The 23,237-nt window shown below is 38.2% G+C and overlaps 2 protein-coding genes across 2 annotated transcripts; one reads left to right on the plus strand and one right to left on the minus strand.

Moving 5' to 3' along the window:
- Nucleotides 1-1,056: 1,056 nt before the first annotated feature.
- Nucleotides 1,057-15,807, minus strand: LOC133520642 (homeobox protein Nkx-3.1-like). The gene is made up of 3 exons (XM_061855190.1): nucleotides 14,176-15,807; nucleotides 13,386-13,493; nucleotides 1,057-4,150 (listed from the first exon to the last, which is right to left on the minus strand). Exons 1-3 carry the CDS (start codon nucleotides 14,588-14,590, stop codon nucleotides 3,780-3,782), a joined length of 894 nt encoding a protein of 297 aa, XP_061711174.1. The 5' UTR covers nucleotides 14,591-15,807; the 3' UTR covers nucleotides 1,057-3,779.
- A 3,400-nt stretch (nucleotides 15,808-19,207) lies between these two features.
- LOC133520644 (striatin-interacting protein 1) lies at nucleotides 19,208-22,563 on the plus strand. The gene has a single exon (XM_061855193.1). It carries the CDS (start codon nucleotides 19,356-19,358, stop codon nucleotides 21,822-21,824), a length of 2,469 nt encoding a protein of 822 aa, XP_061711177.1. The 5' UTR covers nucleotides 19,208-19,355; the 3' UTR covers nucleotides 21,825-22,563.
- The last annotated feature ends 674 nt before the right edge of the window (nucleotides 22,564-23,237 follow it).

A 23,237-nucleotide genomic window follows, 5' to 3' on the forward strand; every position in this document is an offset into this window, starting at 1 on the left:
ATCACCGCCTTCTGCATCTGACCCTTGATCCAACCACGAGACGAGAGTCTCTCAAGGTGCTGGTCGAGACTCTTCGCTATGAGACCGTTCGCTGAAACGACTATCGAGACAATGATCGTCGAATCAACATCCCACATGGCGGTTATCTCGTGAGCCAAGTCTAGGTACTTACTGGACTTGTCCTTCTCGGCTTTCACGAGATTCTCATCATGGGGGATGGTGATGTCGACGAGCACGGCCCGGCGTTGCGATCGATCTATTATCACGATGTCAGGCTTATTGGCTACAATAGTCCTGTCAGTGATAATAGATCGATCCCAATAGAGCGTGGCACGACCATTTTCGAGAACTGGTGCAGGTGAGTACTTGTAGTACGGTACTTCGCGGTCCACAAGGCCGTATAGAAGAGCAAGTTGCTGGTGAATAATTTTGGCTACGAGATTATGTCTGTGCAAGTACTCACCGTTAGCAAGATGAGAACAACCGGAAATGATATGCCTGAGTGACTCTCCGGGACGGCGGCATGCCCGACAAATGTTGACCGTACCGTCCTTCAGGATATATTTCCGATAGTTGTTCGTCATCATCACTTCGTCCGCAATTGCACAGGCAAAACCCTCGGTTTCTCCGAAGAGGTCCCCGAATCGTAACCAGTTCACCGACGCGAGCAGGTCCACATCGGGTCCCGTGAGGGCCTTGTAGAACCGCCCGTGTAGCACCTTACTCTCCCATGCCGCTTTGCGATCCGCAGTACTTAGTACTACAGGTTTGCGCCAGTTCTCGTTTGCCAAGGAGAGCGGCGTGAGGTTTCTGTCTACTGCCACCACATCACGATGCATCCCACAATCGTTGTTAAGGAAATAATTCCTGAGATTGCACACCTCGCGGTTGTGGAGATCTTTGGCGTTTAGGAAGCCTCGACCTCCACACTTCCGTGGGATGTACAATTTTATAACTGACGAGCGTGAGTGAAGCATACGGTGTGTGGTTAGCAGTAGTCGGACCCTCCGATCCATTTTTTTTTTTTTTTTTTGGATCACCCCTCGTAATCCTCGTATTTAATTGTCGTCAATACTTGTTACTGTGTTTTGTGTTGTTGTTGTTTGCTGTAGAAATGTGTCTATCTAAACTAAAGCCTGAATCGGGTATGTATTGGACTGAATACTTACGTTTTGTCCTTTGGCCATTAGGTTATGACTTATGAATTACCTAGAATAGTTTGTGATCTGTCAACACAACTACAAATCTCTTTATATAAGCCCCACAAAAATGACCACATAAGCAGTGACGTTTTGATTGCTCTTGAGTGTACATACATTAATTATATTATATGTACTTGTTACTTTTAGGTACGTTTGTCTATAACTACCTATACCTATATCCGAATTGTAAACGTAACCCGCAAAGTAATTTTGGAATATTTATAGGCTTGTATTATTTTTAAGGACAATCAAGAAATCGTACAAATTACCATTATCTACTGCACAGTGATATGTTTATTTATGCTCATATTAAAACAACCGTAATTATACACGTCACGTACATTACGACAAATTAATATTACATTTAATTTAAGCATAGCCTTATTATTTACAATCTCGCATATGGTATTTTCTATAACCTAATGCTCAAGAATACATATATATTAGATCTCAATAAAGGAGGAAAAAATATACATTTTTATTTTTAACACAAGTAAAATGATAATTACCGAGAAGACTAACAAAACAAGATTTGCAACCCCAACAATTACATATAATACATTAGCTCCAGCGCGCATATTAAAGGTATGTGTGTGTGTGTGTGTCAGCTCTTACTGTACATATATTACTATACTCTTCAGCTTCGACGCACGACTGAAGTTTACTCCTTACGAACGATTATAAAATTTATAAAATACCTACATTATTAAAAAAATCAAACTCCGCAAATTTACAGTTGTTATTTGTTGATAAATAGTGTTTCTTTCCAGCCCGCGTAGCCAACGTTACAATCGTTAACGCTCCGTAGCGTAGCGTAGTCATCTCTCTCTATCACTCTTCCATATTAGTGCAACTGTGACAGTTGCGTTTCGTTCGCCACGGAGCGTGAACGATATGCACGTTGGCTACGCGTGCAGGCAGCCGTTGCTAGGGGATGCGCAAGATAAGTTGCGCACAAAACATAACGTAACTAACGTTTTATACTCCCTATAAATTTTCATATCCTGGGCTTATATATGAAAAAACCGGGCAAGTGCGAGTCGGACTCGCGCACGAGGGGTTCCGTACCATTATTTATAAAAACGACAAAAAAATTATGTTTATTGTATGGGAGCCCCCCTTAAATATTTATTATATTCTGTTTTTAGTATTTGTTGTTATAGCGGCAACAGAAATACATCATCTGTGAAAATTTCAACTGTCTAGCTATCACGGTTCATGAGATACAGCCTGGTGACAGATGGACGGACGGACGGACAGCGAAGTCTCGGTAATAGGGTCCCGTTTGACCCTTTGGGTAAGGAACCTTAAAAATCGATTCTTAAGGCGTAAACTCCAAAAATCATAAGCGGAGACTTAGTTTGAACTTGGAAGTTATTGCTCAAAAATCCGGTTAATAGTTTCTTTGCCACACGTTTGTTATGCGTAGTGAATCAGATTTTTTTGCTGTCGATTTTTTTCTTTCTGGGCGGGATGATAACTAAATCACAACGTGTTCCAAAAAATTATGTAATTATCCATAGAGTTACGAAAATACAATACTTTTTCGTAACAAGATTTTAGGACACGGTGTACAATTGCGTGGTACAGAATACGGAACTCTATCTATCTACCAACTTTTAGCAAAATCTGACAAAACCGCATTCGAAAGCTGCATGTGTCTGAGTACTCTTTTACTCCAATTAAGGCGTAATTAGAGTGACAGAGAAAGTTACCCGCAATTTGCGAACTTCAGTGTTCGGGGTAATAGCCCTGATAGCAGCCATATTCATTCAACCTATCGGTCCAGTCTCCCATTTTATGGTTAGAGAAGGAATCATGTTCAAATTAACTCAACACACAACGATTTTTTTTGCCAATCGTGGCACTGCACTTTTAGGTCCGATTGTATATGTAGATAAGAGAAAATGGTAGCTAGCAAATGTTATACATGTTTCAGAATAGTGTTAGCCACACGTCCGATTATTTGCTTTGACAGCAGTAAATTTGACAACTGTCTGATTTAGGCCATGAGCAATGTGTCAAAAGTGGCAAGTTGATCATTGTGTACTTTTCGCACCACAATTAAAATAGTTAGCACTTTGAACGTTACGAAATTAGGACGGTTAACTTGTGAATGGCCATGCCGATGCCTCGAAGTTGTTATTTTTATTATAACGACACATTAAGGCCCGTTGAGCGCATTATGTAAAATAATTACGGAGACGCTCCATACTTTAAGAACTATGTCCCAGGAACATGTAAAGTACATTAGACGGTTGTATGTCAATTTCCTTGATTAAATGAGTGACGTTTGTTGCCGTATTACTGCAGGGATAAGAACTTCCAATCCGTCACTCATTTTATCAAGGAAGTTGGCTGTGACAGCGCCCGCATCAATGCCACAGCAGTAATGCAGCTGCAATTGATATCCGAATGTCACCTTGAAGCATCCGACAACTTTTGTGGCTGACAGTACCTGGCCAATAATGAGGGCCAATGACGTGTAGCACTTCAAATCGGATACTCCTTTTCGTTTGCGATTTGCATTCCTTGTTTAATACATTGAAACGTAACCAACACTTCAACGTCACCGCCCTACGGCGGACTAGACGGCAATGTTACTGGGGTAAACACACAACTAAGCGGGGCGTAAGCATACGGATTCAACAGAGAATATGCTTGTGACGCATGTCCAAATATCTGGCCGGGAAACAGCCCCTGTCTTTGCGCAATTTTCAGGCGAGACGTCAGCTGCTTTTTCCACTTCGTCCGTCTATTTTGGAACCAGGTCTTGATCTGTACCTCTGTGAGGCCGAGGGCTTTGGAAAGTTCCATCCGTTTGGAAACGCTGAGGTACTTGTCCAGTTTGAATTCAGCTTCCAATCGTTCCAGTTGTTTGGCACTGTAGGCCTGGCGAGGCTTGCGCTCCGGCCCGGCGCGCCGCGGCCGTCTGTTGTTTTTTTCATCTGAGAAATAGAAAAAAATGATAATTAATGATAAATATCAAATAAAGGTAATTCTTCAAAAAATACATGTGAAAGGTAATAGAAAACCACTTTTCTGTGTTTTTATTTCAGGTTTAATTTTTATATCCTTACGGTTTATTTACAAAAGTCGACGCAATTCGTGATGTAATTGTTCCTGATGAGTGCCTAATACAGCAATTGAACTTTACAATCAAGCGTTAACCCTTAAAAAATTTAGCGTCCCCCCACCTAGTTAACGAAAGCCCGCCATTTACAAAGTAGCTCTCACTAAAGACCAACACACGGCAAAGTTTTGTCGACTAATCGGAATTGTCGCAGGGTTTCGTTAAGTGGCAATAAACACAATCATTCTGTTTGGCCGCGCCTGCGCGTTGACTTGGTGCGCAAACACAGGCGCTGTGGCGAATGATGCGCTAACGCTACGCTAAACATTTACGTAAGCCGGTGAACTATGGTTTCTATTGTAACAGTATTACATTGGCTAATGAAGTGAAATCATAAGCAATAGTAATTGGAGTAGATATTTCAGTAAATTGATATTAGGTATTGCTCAATTATAAAATAATCAATCCACCCCTGAGTGATGAGTACCTCCAACAAGGCTCTTAGATACTTCTATTAAGAAAATAAGTTTATATCAGATACAATTTAACATGCATTGCAAGTTTTAATGTATGAGTCTGACTAGTCGGTAAATCTCTCGGTAAAAAAGACGTCAATTAGGATAACCGAAAGATACGCAGGGAGGTATAGTCAAATCAAGCCTGCAAACATTTTTTGTAATAACGCTTCCAATTTTCACGCAACTTATTCTAACTGTACATACGAGTATACAGGCTATCGTAGCTTCTTTACCGCGCTTACGAGTATTTTAATCGTTTCCAACAGCCCGCGTTAAGGCGGTTGGCAAACACCGAGCTTTGTTGGCAATTATCGGTTGGCAGCTGTTGACAGACACCTCGGTGCGAAGTCGCGACCACCGACCGCCGGCTAGCGACGATTCGACGAACGTCCGCGCTGACTGTTGGTTTTACGAATTAGTGCGGTGGGTGGACATTTTTCACGACTTACGGTACTTGAGGATTGTGCTTGAATTAAAGAGTCAACACAAATTATGGGCATTAAACATATTGCACCATACAAATTACTACGAGTATTTGAGTTCAACATTTTTGTTAACTACGGTTCTACCACCACCAGTACCTACACCTAGAACTTTTTGATATACGAGTATGATTATGATATGATATGATCATAGTGTAACTTATAAAAGCTGCACTTTAGATACCGTTAAATGCTTTGATTCACAATTCACTCTAAAATTTCAATATTAATTTAAATTTTAAAATTAGAATCGTGTGGTAGGTATGTTGACATAATGCCGATTTAAAGTAGACCCTCACTACTACCAGGTTGTAAAACTTAAATGAGGTTGTGATTTAGTTTTCATATATAAAACTGTTGGAACACAATTACCCAGTGGAAAGCAGTCTACACATTTTACGGTACCTATTTCTGAAAATGCAGGCAGCTGATTTGTGGTCTGATGAAATATTAAGCTATGCTAAACAACTGTCAACCCAATTTTTAGATGACAATTTATCAATGAACACTAAATTTGTTTCACATTTGCTGCTACAAGATAAACTCTATTAACACGCTTTCAATTTAGGTTCATTTCCTAATTTTCATAAAATATTTGTAGACAACCCTGCAAAAAATTAGGAAATACTTGAAGCAAAGTTTTCTGGAATCTTGTGTCCAAACATAGTACTGACTAATTGTTTGATTGTCCGAAGCATAGAAAGTTCGAGCTAGTAGGCTCTTTTCCCGGAGGTGCCACGCTCACACTAATTTTATAGCCACCGTCCGGAAGTGAGAAAACAGTGGACAAACAACGAGTTTGTCACCAATAAAATGTACCAAAATGCTGTAAATCAAACTACCTGGTCACGCTAAACCGTTTTTTCAAGTTGATGCGTGGGCTTCCCGGTTTTAGATAACTATACTTAGTACAAATGGTTAAATAGGCCTTGTTATAATAATTATTCCTTATTTCGTTGTATTATTTTGAATAAAAAATCTGCATCATGCCTATTCATATGACGTTTTGTTTTCCAAATATATTTAATTGGGTAGACAGTGGTATTATTCGTTAGTTATCGTTAATAGATAAAGATAAGGTTTTACCTGCCGTCGGCACTTCTTCTCGGATAACTGGAAACATTTTTCTTAGTGTTGGACACCCAAAATCCTCTATACTTATCTGATAGCTGAGACAGCGAATAAAGTAACGGAGATAGGAAAAACATGCGTGAATCATCAACATCTCCTAATAAACAGAGCAACAAATAATGATTTGGCGAGTTGCGTGCCGACGCGTGTGAAGACTCGCACCCGCGCGCGGCACGCAACACTAACGACATGAGGTGTGATTCCTCTTGGACTCATTGATTAATACTCGTATTGAGATGAGTTATCTTTTTTGTCTATGCTACAAACACGCAACCCGTAAGTAAGCCTTTCTGTGTTCTTGATGAATTTATTAATGAGCTGCCAAAAGAAATTACTATAGGAAAAACCCTCGCCCCTACCAATTTTTTAGGCCGGAAGTCTTTGCTTTGGCTCGGCATCAGGTCATAACTGATGTGCAGTCTCCATACAGCTCCACTTTTTCCAAAAATACCCTGTCTGAAGGACATAATATGCAGGTATGCTGCCAATTTCCCTCTCACCTCGATAAAATTAGTATTGACGGTACACGGTAGGTGTGTGTGGTCGCTAAAACGGAACCAAAAAATTAAAAAGCTAGGTATTTCACATTTTTTTGTTCAAGACTGCCGAAATAACTACGCTTACTCTGGGAATAACAACTTCGATCGTGCTCTATCGGAATAAAACTAAACTTAACGCTGCCTAAGTGCTATGAGCTGCCTATTTGTTAGAAAAATTGCTATTTAATATACTTACACGATTCAAACAAAAACGAATGATAAAAAAACCGGACAAGTGCGAGTCGGACTCGCCCACCGAGGGTTCCGTACTTTTTAGTATTTGTTGTTATAGCGGCAATCATTGTGATTGAAATCATTGTGGGTTATGTCACAAATATTTAATTTTGAAACGCCTGGATCGGTGACATTCCCTTCAAGGCCCTTGCAAGGTTCACTAAGCCTGAGAATAGATTTACTATTCTGGAAACAAGCTCACAGGAAGAAACATCAGATGAAGTGTTATTTAGAAAATGATTTCAGTACATTATTTATCAATTTCATTTCATATATTTTTTAGAAAACGTTGCAAAACTTAACATTTCCAAACTTTATGGTAGTATATAATTATGCCATAACTTCATAAAATACTACCACACCAAACACATTTTCATGTTGCATGTTTCAATATGTAGCTTGGCCGTTTCGTTACTACAAGAAGAATTGTATAAGTATGATAAAAAATAATTAATAAGTAGTGAGTTTTTTTTCCTTACGCCCATGTGACGGTAGTGAAACGGCCAAGCCATATATTTTGACTAAGGTGTAGAGTTTGTGAAGTTAGGGCTCGTAGAGTTAGGAGCTTGGCTCTACAAGAGATCTGATAACTTTTTGACAGGGCAAGCCTTATGGTTTCGTCTTGGCAACATTTTACATGAAAATGTTTTTGGTGGGATTTCACTTCTTTTTGTAAGTTGCTTATGACAATCTTCCATCCCCTAATTTAAAGGGTTGGGGTGGTGTATTACTATATAATCCTGAAATACGTATCTGGCGGCATCTTTTATACAATCTGCTTTTTTACTGATTCCCGATACAGACTTCAACCCCTTTTTCCCCTAACGTCTTTTTCCTCCCCCGTTTCACCCTTACGAGGTGATTTTGGGGTTGAACACAATTCCTTCCCCATAACAAAAACTATCTACATACCAAATTTTAACTAAATCGGTTCAGCGGTTAATGATTCTCCATAAAAAATTCCATCCCCCTTTTCACCCCCTTATATAGGAGCTAAAATTTTAAGTTTTTGTATTTGTTTGTTGTTCGTGTACTAATAATATCCTACATACCAGTTTTCAGCTTCCTAGGAATTCACGAGGTCATCCTTAGGTCTTCACCCTAAAGGCTTTGATGATCATCAGTGAGTGAGTGAGTGAGTGAGTGAGTGAGTGAGTGAGTGAGTGAGTCAGTGACTGAATCGGGGTTTTTTAGATATGAATTAAATCTAAAGTATAAGAGCTATGCAATTTAAATTTGTTATGCTTAATAAGTCTACTATTGACATCATATCCCGAGAATTTTGTTATCTGGTATAATCCAAACCTAAGTTATGAGGGTCCAAAAAAACGACAAAGCGCTTCGAGAAAAGGTTGGTAATGCCCTTGTGCTTCGCTTTGCTCGTCTTGGCGGGGGCACTACCGTACCCCCAGATTTAACACGGTCTACAATTTAGAATACGTGTCATCTCTGTTCACTGTTGGCCCAATATACCCATCCTCCTTTGAATGTCATTATTAAATCGATAATATTGTTATAATAACATTATGCAATATTAACATTTTTACAGATAATATTTTATTCTAACAAAAGAGTTTATCTTTATGCTGGTCGTAAATTCGTAATTTGTGATGTGTGAACGCATCATAGAGGGTTTACACATGTGTGTAGATAATTACAGTTTATTTCCTTTTTGGTTTTTGAGAACTTTATCTATTTTTTTATGTTCGGCCTGCGTAGCCAACATGCCAATCGTTAGCGCCCCGTAGCGTAGTCATCTCTCTCCCTATCACTCTTCCATATTAGTGCGACTGTGACAGGTGCGTTTCGTTCGCTACGGAGCGTTACGATTGTCACGTTGGCTACGCGGGCAGATCCTTATGGATTTTCTTTCGCACTCCTGATATTGGGCAGGCTTCGTATGTTTTTGAATCAACTCGGGTAATTCCGGGTTAGCGAGAGAGATGGCGCTGCCAATTCAACTATAAGGAACCAACACTACCTACTATATAAATTATTAACCGTCATACTATATACATTTCAAACAGGGGGTGCCATATGCCCTCGAAAAATTGCATAGGTATACTTAGCAAAATTCGGCCCATGCTGCCGTGACCCGGACAGAGGACGGTAGTTCGATTCCAACCCTGCAGGCCGTGGTCACTTTTTCTTCGTATAGGACATTTATTTCGGTTTGTAATTGATATAGTCTTACGAGTATCTTATGATTTTCGGGGGCCCTTGCGGATGCACTTCGACCCATAGGAATTTATTTGTGCAAATACCCCCTGAGAAAAGTTAATTTATATTATGTACTAGTGTTTCTACTTGAAAAAAAAAACAAATAAAAAAAATTCAAGAAATGAATTTAATTTGTTTCTCACAGGAAGGACATGACATCATCATCATAAATTTAAGAGCTGCGCTCTTGTCAGTGAAGCAATCTCCAGGCATGCCTTTCTTTGGCCTCTTCCTTGACGGCCTGATACGACACGACGTTCACTTTCTCCTTCACTTGATCCATGTATGCCCTTCTTGGCTTTCATCTATTTCTCCTTCCTTCTACTTTCCCTTCTATGATGGTCTTGTTCAATTCTTCGTGTCGTAACAGGTGTCCCAACATATTTCCTCGTCTACTTTCGATGGTTCTCAATAGGCACCGCTTTTCTAGAAACTATTTAAGACCTCCACGTTGGTTACTTTTTCTGTCCAGCTTATTTTCTCCATACACCGCCAGCACCACATTTCAAAAGCTTCAAAGCGTTTTCTGTCTCGTTGAAGCATCGTCCACGTTTCGCTACCGTATAATGCTATGCTCCAGATGTACACTTTTATCAACTTTTTCCTGGTGTTAACAGATATTCTCTTCAGTGATGTCTTGTGTACATCTGGAGTTGTTAGTGATTATGCTACCCAGGTATTTAAATTTAGGAACTTTTTCTATGGTTTTATCGTTTACTGCTATTGGGCTAGAATTTAAGGTAGGCTTTTTTGAGGTAACAAGTATTTTGCTTTTACTTGTGTTTATTTTCAATGCAAAGTTGTTGAACACCCTATTCATCTCTGTAACCAGTTTCTGCAATTGTGTTGCTGAATTAGCCATTGCTACTATATCGTCGGCAAAACGAATGAGCGGAATGTTATGCCCATTGAATTTGACCCGCCCTTTTCCGGACTCTATTAGAGTTTTTATGGCACAATCTATAAAAATATTGAAAATAAGTGGCGAAAGTGGACAGCCCTGTCTAACGCCTTGTCTTATGTGTGCTTTCCTTGATTCTTCTCCAATTTCAATTATGGTTTCTTGATTTCTGTATAGTTCGTAAATAATCCTTCTGTCTTTGTAATCTAACCCGACTTCCTTCAAAATTTCCATCATTTTCTTCCAGGAAGGACATGTCATACATAGTACGAAAACCAGTTTAGTGCCATGTGCACACGACATGTCTCGAATCACTAAGGATAAGTATGTGTGTAAGTTGCTGGGTTCCGCACAATATTATGTGATCTTTTTCTAGATGTTAAGAATGGGTATAGTAAGTTATCCCTAAAAGACAGGCATTCAACATCGCGGACTTTTTTGTACACCTATGAAAGAGAAACAATCCCACAATACATTTGTTGTTATAGCTCAAGCGGATTAGGCAGCGTCTTTAATTGAAGCTCCTAGCCAGTGTGATTTTTTCCGCTAACATCGTTATATTTCAACCAATTTACACAAAACCCTAACAAGTTGTATACCTAAACCTTCCTCAAGAACCACTCTATTAATAGATGAAAGTCGTATGAAAAAAGTAGTTTTTAGTTTTGGAGTAGTTTTATAAGATGTAGTGAATTTACGCTTTCCCCTAGATTTGCGACTGCTAGGTTGCGTGACAGTCATGCACATAGCGAATACTTCTCCTAGCCATTCTTATTGTAGCTTTCACACTTTTCATGAAAATTTATAAACACTAAAAATGGGGATATAAAAGTGGGAGGAGGTCGGGAAACAATAACTTCTCGGCTTATTTCTACTTCTATTTATTCTTTTAAACGTAAAAGCTATATGCATACCAAGATTCGTGCTTTTTAGCCAAATGGGACCATACCTCCATACTAAATCGAGCTAAGGAGCCGCAATATGGGCCTGTAATTTTGGAATCTTTCGCTTGCTTGGGTATCAATTTTTGCGCGAGGGGTTAAACAACAACTTTGCCCCGGACAAACAAAAATGATCCGTCAGCAGTAATTAATTCAATCTATCGTGAGTTATATTTATAACTAGCGTTCAATAGTTATAAATATAACTAGTAGTTGCGATACAACGAGGAAATGCCGCCAGCATCCTTGGTACAATGCCTCAAGGGCCTATTTTAGATATATGCTAGTTATAGTAATCATCTGTATATATCCATTATGTATATTGTTATTGTCAATAAATAGAATATTTATTTTGCATTCAGTAGTAGTTTATATGACTGCTACACGACATATACATTACGAGTATAATAAGAGTGTGTAAAATGCGAATATTTTAATGCCTAATTATGTACAGTTACATCTACATCAATATCATAAGCAAAACAAAATAAAGCAATTTTATATTTTATTACAAACTAATTACCTAAATGTCAAATGGCGGTAATGCAAACTTTTTCGCGCATGTCACGCATCCGTTGTTTTTATTTTAAATTCTAGAGTCGGGGGCCGACTGCCATATCGTTCGAGATCAAGTAACATGCGAAAATTTACAAAATTGCTTGCAACTGGCACTTCGTTTCGAGTAAAACGTCAGCTCAACTGGTATTAAAATAAGGCCAAACCAAATTTCTTTGTATCTCAGAGATGTTCTAAATGTAATTAAGGCATCGGCTATCGATAATATAAAGTTAAAATTACGATGCAATCACAGATACAGGGTTGTTAATATAGGCCGGTCGCTTATCGTTGCTGCTTAATATAGGTATTATATATAGGGAGGTTATGATCTGGCTGTAGGTAAATATTTTTACAGTTTAATGCACGTGTTTTCGAGTGAGTAACACACACAAAGATTGGTCCCAAATCGAGAAAAGGGGGACATTGCTTACCTATATAAGTAGCTTTAAAAAAATTTGCTCTGCACTTTTAGTGCCACCACCACCAAAACCACCTGTTAGAGACGAGCAAGCCAATTCAACCGTGCACTGACATCAAACAGACATATACATAACAACTAAACTCATAATTATTCCAACACTTAACTAAAAACACGTACACACGAGAGGAAACCGTAAATAGTTATTTGTACAACAAGAGAGCAAAGTTTGACATTTTTTCGAGTGCTTATTTTGAGTCCCGTGCAAGCGAAAGATTCTATAATAGATTCATGAGCGTAGCGAGTGAATCTTATTTAGAATCTTGAGTGCAGTAAGGGATTCAAAAGCGCACGAGATGTAAATAACTTTGATCTCGAGTAGTACAGAAAAATTTTCACGACAGCAGTGTGAACATATTTGATAGGTAAAAATACAACCTGAAAAAATGTAATCCGACTTCATCACTATTTCACTCATGTTATTCTAAGAATTAAGTTTAATTACCGCAATAAAACAAAACGAAAGAAATTTCAATAAAATAATGCGGAAATAATTAAGTAACTAAGATCAATTGACAGTTCAATCGACACCTTTTTTTTGTAAAAAAAAATCTTTATAAGCTTCGGTCCGAATTGCGGATACAACTATTTGTCAACTATAGTAGAGATAGTTAAAAGTAAAATTATTTACTATGCGTAACAATTGCGTATTTTTTTTAGTTCGTTGTTTTGATTGCATAATAAAATACGTAAAATATGATGTTTTTATTAAATTTTTAACTTTTATTTCTACAATTAATTATTACGCTTGAGAACTCGTAGGGTGTTTTGGAACGATGTGGTCTGACTTATTTCGGTAGTCTAATATAAACCATCAATATACCGTTGAATTACGTATGCACTTATTTTTGTCTTTTTCTTTTTGCTAATGACGTGAAAGGGACAAAGACAATAGAATCCAAATATTTCGAACTTGTATTAAGTCCCGCACGTTGAAATGACATTCGAATATAAAGGTTACTTAAATGTTATTTTTTCTCACTCAGTGAGCAAAATGCGATTTTGCTCATTGTTTTTAAGCAGCAAATTACCTTTGTTCCAGCTGTTGACGTGAAAATTATATTTATAGTATTTTAATTCTCTATACACACGTATTTTGTATACGTACCAAAGAAGGTCGTGGAGGGCTGATGCACCGCCAGCCAATGTGCGTACGCATGGCCAGCCAGCAATCCCTCGCTCAGCGCGCTCAACTCCGGACACGACGTCGATGACACTGCCGTGCAAAGTTCATCATTATCATTCTGAAATACCACGATGGTGACAAGTAAGGCCTGCCTGATGGTGAGCAGACGAAACGTATGGAACTATGGATATGAAACGTATGGAGCTAGAAACTCTAGTATTAGAAGTGTGAACCATGGCTACTCTTTAAATATTAAAAAACCCTTTATGAGATCAGAATATAGCGTGTCAATTAAATCAAAATCTTTCGATTGCTAAAAATGGAACACTGCTAATCTTCACTTAGCTTTTTCACAAGCAAAAATACACAGACTTAATTTCCACTTCACGGATTCATTTACCAAACAAATGAAAAAAGAAATAATGTGTGTACATTAACAAACTTCTATCTTTCCAACTATCTAGCCCCAAACATTATGCCATAAATTATTTAATGTAAGTACTTATTAAGTATACTTTGCCTAGGTAATATTATTTTATTCAATATTTTATGCTTCCAAACAATCTAATTAACACTATTAAAGCCTAAGCATCTAGACAAAATTAGCCTCAAAATGCTTATACTTAAATATATAATCTACTCATAAGCGAATGCTCACAGACAAATTATATGTGTACTTGGTATTATATACGGTTGTTCTTCGATCTAACCAACAGAAACCAGAGATACTTATATCATTGTTATGGTTTAGGTAGCTATATTTTGATCTTACCATTATGCTCATCAGCTGCTCCCTCAAATTGTTCATTTTCTGATTGTGGTCTAGATTCATTACTACACTTATTATTTCCTAAAATACTATCGATCAAAAAAGTTTTACTATTTGCATTTATTACACTGTCACTTCTTAATTTAGCAGGCACTACGACACGAGTCTGTTCGTAAAATTTACCCCTATGTTCGTTAATATATGGATGTTGAATTATATTCCGTATTTTTTCATTGCACCTCCCGCGATCACTGTTTTCACAAATAACATCAATAGTTTCGTTTTCACTTTCGTTGTCGCTTACAGATTCACCGTCCTCAACCGGATTTTTGCGAAGATCACACACGACACTATAATTTCCATTTGTTTTTAAAATGGCATCAGATTCACATGTGCTGGATATGTGATTAAAATCCATTGTTAGTTGTTAATTACTGTTATGAGATGTTCATTTATTTATCAAATTTAAATACAAAGAAATATTTAATTTTCATAGTAATAAATAAAATTAGGTCCACGTCAGTAGGTATAACAAACCACACTAACTGAGAATCCGATGCCGCATCATCGCCGCGTGAACTCATAATTGCTTTCGAAAATAGGTGGTGCCAAACAGTTTCTGTAGGTACGAACAACACCAAATCCTGCCTCGCTACTGGCTGTCTAATAAGTAGGGAGGGCAACGCCATCTTAAGAAGGAGGGGCCTACAAACCGCCTGTGAATTTTCACACCTTTCTTTTATTTGATAACACGTTATGTCTGGGCTCTTACCCTAACAAAGGATCTCTAAAAGCTTATGATGGGCATCGGATCGAATATCTCGGTTATTGTTTGATTTATGTCGGCAATTTGGGTGATTTATTGTAAACGATCTCAGGTTTAATGTAGGTGGTTAAGAGGGATATTTGAATAGATAAGTAAGGAGGTACTTTAATATTTTTCCGCTACTAATGTTCTACTAAGTACACAAAATTATAGAATGGATCAACTTGACTCAAAAAAGAAATAGAAGATGAAGTGGCCAAATCGTGGTGGCCATATTCTTAGCTATTATGCTTCCTAATGTTTTGTAATCTTTCAACATTTGACTCTGCCGCACGCGATCTCGCCGTCTAGTACTGATTGATACCTATCAAAAATATTGTGATATCTTAGTCGTAAGGTAACAATATCAACTGTCATTACATTACCCTCTCGAGTGAAATCTAATAATTGTATTTTTGTGTTTTACTGCAGTAATTGATAGACAAATGCTAAGATGTTCATTTTAAGGCATGACTCTGGAAAAGTGGACACTACAAAAAGTAACAAAGGTTAAGTAGATATGTGTTAAGTATATGGAAATATGTGTTTTTATGTTGAAATTTGTATCAAGGTAGTAGGCTAGTAGCAGACCCACAATCCCACATATTTCAATGAAAATAGTGTAGGAGCAGGTACGTACTACATGATACCTGCTCCCAGTCTTCACATTAAGAGGCTGTCAATACCTAAAGCGCGCACACTGTCTATTTGTATCGGAGTAAATGAGATAGCACTGTCGCATGTTACTGGGCCTGGGCAAGGGAATAATAAGAAAAATATTTAAATAAAAAAAGTGGATTATTAGTGTAATATTTAACTCGACCACGGTTTAGATATAAATGTTTTGAAATTGTGATTTTAATTGCAGACCCATAAGTCAAAACAATAAAGACATAATACCGTTTAATTGTGATTTTAAGACCAATCTTTGCAATTATTTTCTATCGAGCCGATTTCGTTCAATCGTGTATCGAGTACGACCACGGTCTTTGAAATATAATTAATATGAACATATATTTTTCTTACTTGACTAAAACAAATAGTCTTTCTTAAAAAACTGTTTAAGTAACATCAATTTCAAGGACATTGGGTGTTGACAGGATTATTAGCGGCTTGTCAACTTTAATAGACGTTTATGAATAAGGGGGTAAAACTATATACTTAGGGTTAAAGTTATTTACTACCAGTTGGATAGTTATAACAACCGAAGACATGTCATATTAAGCCACTTTCTTCGCGAGAGTTTACACCAAACCATAAACCGCGAGAGATTTTTCTAAAAGGATCCTAATGGCGCAGGCTGGTTTGTTCTCACGTCAGACGTCGCGCGGATGACATCCGAACATTTGTAATACAACAAAGGATCTTTTCACCCCCTGCCGGGCACTTAACTAATGGGAGGGGGAACGTTTTAAATTTGATAATTGGATGTAGGTAGGTACATACACCGTTTTTATCTTAACTCAGTTACTAACACGAGGTACCTACCTAAATAGTTAACTAAATTTTCTAAATGCCTATTGTAAGTTAAAACAATTGTTCCGCACGAAGGGTTCCGAACCATTATCGATCTTTTAAAGATCTTTCCAAGATCTACAACGTGTCTTAATCATTCTTCGAATCTGGCCGATAGTTTCGCCATGTCCGTCTGCGGTTATGCTCTGTGATCGTTGGCATGGATACTTACATAATGAGAGTCAGGGTGGCGATGGCGGGTGTACCTAAATAAAAATAAAAAGCATACCATATTTTTGTACAGTCGAGTTCATAAATATGTATGTTTTTATGTATGTTGTTTAAGAAAAATGCGGGTTGCAGACATTTGCAGGAATTTAACAATAGTAAAAAAAGAGCGTAAGAACACAATAAATTGTTAACAATTTGTAGAAGGCAAATCAGAATAAAGAAATGGTTAGGTTTTTTTTGAATATCGATGAAAACTTGAATTCCGTTGCGAATGGGTTAAATATAGGTCGGCTCTTAACTGTAGCAAACGCCGATGTCACCTGGCGAGCTTCGTGTTAGACGAGCCCGGGTCCTCGACGGGAGGGTCAAGAAATTACGTGCCCCTGAGCCTTGGCGGCAAATACGCCACACGTTATTGCACAAGTTGTTGCTGGTGAAAATTCACGTGGCTAGAATTGACTGAAACGCACCTGAGTTTCAAATAGGAAATCCGGCTAGCGGCCGGCGGCGGCGGCTAGAGGAACACAGGATAACACTATTACGCCACAAACACTCTCTCGGTGGAACTTTACGCAAATATCTTCCAATACTTTTTAATCAACAATAAAAAAAATGGCAAACAATCAACCAACTTGACTTTGCTCTTCTGCCGCAAATCTTTTTCTGTCACTTTTTTTTCCAATACAAAAACCTCAATTCCATCTTTCAAAAAAACCTTCCAATTTTCTATTCAAAATCAGCCCCCCCCCCCCCCCCCTCAAAAGTTACATTCTATTTTCAGCCTGCCATAAATATCATTCAAAATAGGCCAATAAAGGTAAAACAACCTCATTAACGTCCAATGTGATAGTCCAGCGCCATCTAATCATCAACGCCTGAATTATGAAACCGCATAGAGAGACAACAGAAAGAGAACTGAGCAAGCTGGCAGCTAGCCATTGGAGAAGTTCAAAAATGAACCGACAGATGTTGATTATGTAGCAATTTTGCTACACTAGATTACTAATATTACTATCTAGTGTAAAGGAGGTACTCCTCCTTTTTAAAAAAATATACTTCCCGGTACTTAAAGTTATTACCAAAAAACAGTACACCCGTTATTCTGACTTTCAGAACGGCGGATGTATTTTACTACGCAATCCCGCGATTATTGATGAATTCTATAAAAACCAAATTTTGTACGTTAAGCGGCCCAACGGCAGCTCAGATAATTGGCAGGAAGCGGCGTAGGATCAGGAAAAGCGGCGTGCTCTTGTTTCGGAGGCCTCTTGGCCCCTCTTTGGGTCGTTGAGCCACATTAGTTGTAAAAAATTTTTTTTCTGTAATAAATAACCCAATGGCGTGGGGTATCGTTATTTAGGTCTTTTAAAATGAATAATGGTCTCCAAATCTCTAACAACCATTTTTGATAAAGTGAATATTTTCGGAAATAATCGCTCCGAAAAAAAAACATAGGTTCAAAAAATATGAAAATAATCTTAAAACAAAAACCACTTTCAATGAAAAGTATAGTTTGAAGAACCCCTTTCTGTTTAACCACTGACGGCGACCGCACCGGTGATTAATTTTTTAAAACGTACTCCTGTACACTCCTTTTTACGGTTTCGTACCTCATAATACAATGCTGTGACGAGGCCGACTCGCACTTGGCCGCTCATTTTCGCCGCCATTTCGGCCGCTTGGCAGATCTCATTCAAACCAATTTTCGGTGAAAGTTTGCACGGTAATGTACATCATATATTTTTCCAGTTTTCTCATTTTCTTATTTTAGAAGTTACAGGGGTGGGGGCGGGGGGGGACACATTTTACCACTTTGGAAGTGTCTCTCGCGCAAACTATTCAGTTTAGAAAAAAATTATATTAGAAACCTCAATATCATTTTCGAAGACCTATCCATAGATACCCCACACGTATGGGCTTGATAAAAAAAATTGGAGTTTCAGTTCTAAGTATGGGGAACACCCAAAATTTATTGTTTTTTTTTCTATTCTTGTGTGAAAATCGTAATGCGCCCCATAGAATACATCTACTTGCCAAGTTTCAACAGTATAGTTCTTATAGTTTCGGAAAAAAGTGGCTGTGACATACGGACGGACAGACAGACAGACATGTCGAATTCATAAGGGTTCCGTTTTTTTGCCATTTGGCTACGGAACCCTAAAAATGCGGGTTTCTTATTGCCGTGCTTAGATTTCTTAAAACAAGTAATCGGTATAATTATTTAACAATTGCAACGCCATCTGACTTACTTTTGCGCGTTTTCTCTCATTGGCCCCGGACCTGAAATTACCTAAACAATAATCTTGCACTAGTGTGCTAATTAGCGTCATCTTTGTTAGATGTCGCTACTATTCAACTTAATTGTTAGAATATTTTGAAAAAGTTCATATTATTAGTCGTTATTTTTACTTAAACTAATAAAGTTTATTGGATTAAAATCAACAAGCTCCAATTTATTGTAAAACACCAACACCAAATTTAATTTACATCAAGAAATGACATTCGATTGCCATCTGTCAAAATATTTTCCTTTTTTCTTAGTCTGTGCTAATGTGTCTATCTGTGGTGCAAGTGAATTGGTAATCAATCAATCCAGATTCTCTGTTCATTTTACGAACAATAATAATAAATGCGCAATCCCAGGATAGCTATGTAAATTAAAAAACGGTTTTCACTTGCGTCGGCTTCCCCAATGATGGGCACGAATGGCAACGGACGTCGGGGAGGTGCCAAAATGCCCGACGTTCGTCGACCCATGGAAGAAGGCGATTGTGTCAACGATATGGAGAGCCCCGAGCTTGATTTTGTTTACGACGACTGCGATACACAAGCCAACGAGATAGCCGAGCTGTACAGTTACACTGAACACCCTGAGTTCCAGCTGAATGTCAAGGCGTTCGAAGATATTATGGAAGAGTTTAATCTACCGCCCAGTTGGCAGAGGTTGTCTAATAAGCAACAACGGACGGTTGTGATGAAGTTGTTAGAGCACCTGGATGTGGCAGTGACCGACATACGAATGCGGGCGTCTCGCTGTATCCTTTATTTGGCGCAGGGATGCTGGGCGGAGATGCAATCAGACGCCGAGCAAGCTCACTGGGCGCGCATAAACGTGATGACCCTATACGACATGGGAGTCTTCACGGCTTTTGTCGAACTTCTCAACCTCGAAATTGTGAAAAGCAGCTCTGCTATAGCTTCAAGGAAACTTGCAGAATCACTAGCAGACTCCACTAACCTCAGGGTGATCCTATCTGTTCTTTATTTAATCACTGAGTACATGAGAACTGAAAAAGATAATCCTGACTCTGAGTTTGTACATTTAGTAAAAAACTTTAAAGAAGAACTTGGAACACCTTTTGGTGATGAGTTATTACCTGTCAAACTGTTAAGTATGGTGACACATCTTTGTGCAGGCACAACACCACATTTTCCCATGAAGAAAGTTCTACTGTTATTGTGGAAAATACTGCTGGTGTACTTAGGAGGGTCCAAGGAGCTGAAAGAAAGGAAATCAAGGCTTAGAGAAAAGCATGGCTTAGACCCAATAACTGAAGACACCCTTGAAATAATTAAAGGTATGAGAGCAAGTTCTCCACCCCCAAGTGCTGCAGACATGCTTGAAAATCAAAATCCTGTTGGGAGAAAAATGAAACTATCTGAAAATGAACGGGCTCTGAGAAGGCAGACTTTCATGAAGCAAACTTCACTGGATGAATCTGATGAACAAATATTTGTGGACAAGGAAGAGACTGGCAATGGGTCTGAAGATTACTCTATGGAGTTCCAGTCTATGCCTGCAGATAGTACACAAAATCCAAATCAAAACCCAAACTGTCCATATTACATGTACTTCAAACAGTTTGAAAGTCCCCCACCACCCCCACCACTGCCTCGGAGTTTGCCATGGCAGTCAAAAGTCCGGCAGAAAGATATTGATATGTTTCTGGATAATGTCAGAATCAAATTTGTAGGTTACTCTTTGCCCGGGGACAGGCAAACAATTGATGGTCTCCCACAACCCATACATGAGGGAATAGATATACTAAGAAAGCACATGTACACTAGTTTGTCTGAACTTCAAATTGAAAGAGAAATTGAAATAGCCCGCAGTCCCCTAACAAGAGGTGAGAAAGATGTTGAAGAAACTGAAGTGGAAATACTGTATAGAGCCATGCTGCCGAACCTACCACAGTACATGATTGCACTGTTAAAGATACTCTTAGCAGCTGCACCAACCTCTACAGCTAAAGCTTACACTTTCAACATTATGTCAGATTTACTTCCTGAAGAAATGCCCATGACAGTCCTGCAATCTCTGAAACTTGGCATTGATGTCAACAGACACAAAGAGATCATTGTCAAAGCCATCACAGCTATATTACTCCTTCTACTCAAACACTTTAAGTTAAATCACATATATCAATTTGAATTTATGTCACAACATCTAGTCTATGCGAACTGTATGCCACTTGTTCTGAAGTTTTTCAATCAAAATATTCTGTCATATGTTGGAGCCAAGAATTCAATACCAATATTTGACTTCCCTGCTTGTGTGATTGGTGAGCAACCGGAGTTGACAAAAGAATGTTTGGATATTGGAGACTCCTCAGTTCCATATTCATGGAGAAATGTTTTCTCTTGCATCAATTTACTAAGAATTCTCAACAAGTTGACCAAGTGGAAAAATGCGAGAATAATGATGCTGGTTGTGTTCAAAAGTGCGCCCATTTTGAAACGAACCCTCAAGGTCAGGCATGCACTTATGCAGTTTTACGTGCTAAAATTGCTTAAAATGCAGACAAAATATTTGGGACGACAATGGAGGAAAACTAATATGAAAACCATCAGTGCCATTTATTCTAAAGTGAGACATAGGTTGAATGATGATTGGGCGTTTGGCAATGATGTAGATGTTCGGCCATGGGATTTCCAAGATGAAGAGTGTGCTTTAAGGGTCAGCGTGGATCGCTTTAATCAGAGGAGATATGGCTCTGGTGGAGACATTGAAATAGATCTTACACCTCTTGACACGGACATAAATAGTGTTCTGGAGTCTAATGTAGAATTGGACGAGGAGTTTAAAGAGAACTATGAACTGTGGCTGGATCAGGAAGTGTATAATAATGAAATAAACTGGGATATCCTTCTCACAGCCTGAAATATTCATCCTAAATGCAATATTACTGTTAATATAAATGGCAATAAACATAATATGAGTATTGACAATCAAAATTTGCATGCTAAAGTGTTTAGTATTTATTGCAGTTTTCTCATAATAGTTTTTTTTATGATTGTATAATGTTCTTATTAAATATTTGTTTATTTATAGTCTTCATAGATCAATTTGCTTGTCAGGCTACAGACTACATGGGGTTAGCTAGTAATGCATGGTAGATATAAATTCACATAAAATATCCTAGATATTGTGTTTTTTTCTCTATGATGCACCTCTATGAGGCCCTAGCCATACATTAGCCTAGCCTAGTTTTAGATTTTAGCATGACAGCAAAGTTACATTACACCTAAACCTTTAGTACCATATGATCAATAAAATTTGGTTATCATTTGTGTGAATTTATACTAATTTTACATAATGTTTATGCTTCAATACATACAACTGTAGATATAACTTTTTTTAATGAATAATGATGAATTGTTAAAACTTGTAATCATGTAGTGTAAAGTTGGATATTTAATTCGTCGGTAATCCATGAATTAACATTTAAATGGATCTGAGTTGAACTTGGACATCATAGAATAAGTGATAATGAAATCCCTTGTGACGATACGAGAACCAGTTTGTATTTCATTGATGTATGTTTTGAACGTAATTATTTTCTACCTTCATATTACAGTTTTAAACAAGGCTCTTGTAATAAATAATTATAAAAATTCAATGGCATCTTCATTTCATTTTTAGGATTTTAGGTAATGTTCATATTAGGCTTACTTGAGCCATTCATAGTTCGACCATAAAGTGTGAGCTTGCCCTTAACATATATTTATACACTGCCCACATGCAATAATTTAAGTAATGCAGAAATTCATCATCATCAAGGCTACTTCCAGACCGTAACCGGTACTGTAATTTAATGGTTTAATTAATTAGGGTGTATTGTGGTAATTCCGTAAACATTAAACGTTCATAGTTAAAGGCTTCACACTATTCGGTCGTCCCACAGAACAGACCAACCCTGTGGATCTAGGATTGCGAATTATGATGGTGTGAAGTGTTTTAGAAGAATAGCCAATCTCCTAAATGATGCGATATTAATACATTGCTGCCGACGGTACAAGGTCACAATAATCTTAAGGGCAAGCTTATTAACGATGTGCTGATATTTCGTAAAACAGAAAACCACCCTTGCTTGGGCCCGACATCGGATCCATCCGCAAGGATGGATGTAAAGCCCCCCTTCACACTACTACATTGCAGTCCGCCTCATCATGTAGATTATGTTGTGTATGTGGTTGCAGACTGCGTAGCGTTCTGCAACACCCAAGTAGGTTGGCCCTCTTCCCCCTTGGGTCCAACAAAGCCTGCAAGCCCCGCTCACCAGAGCGCAGGATT

Source organism: Cydia pomonella, chromosome 8 (assembly GCF_033807575.1).
Source record: "Cydia pomonella isolate Wapato2018A chromosome 8, ilCydPomo1, whole genome shotgun sequence".
NCBI classification, from domain to species: Eukaryota; Metazoa; Arthropoda; class Insecta; order Lepidoptera; family Tortricidae; genus Cydia; species Cydia pomonella.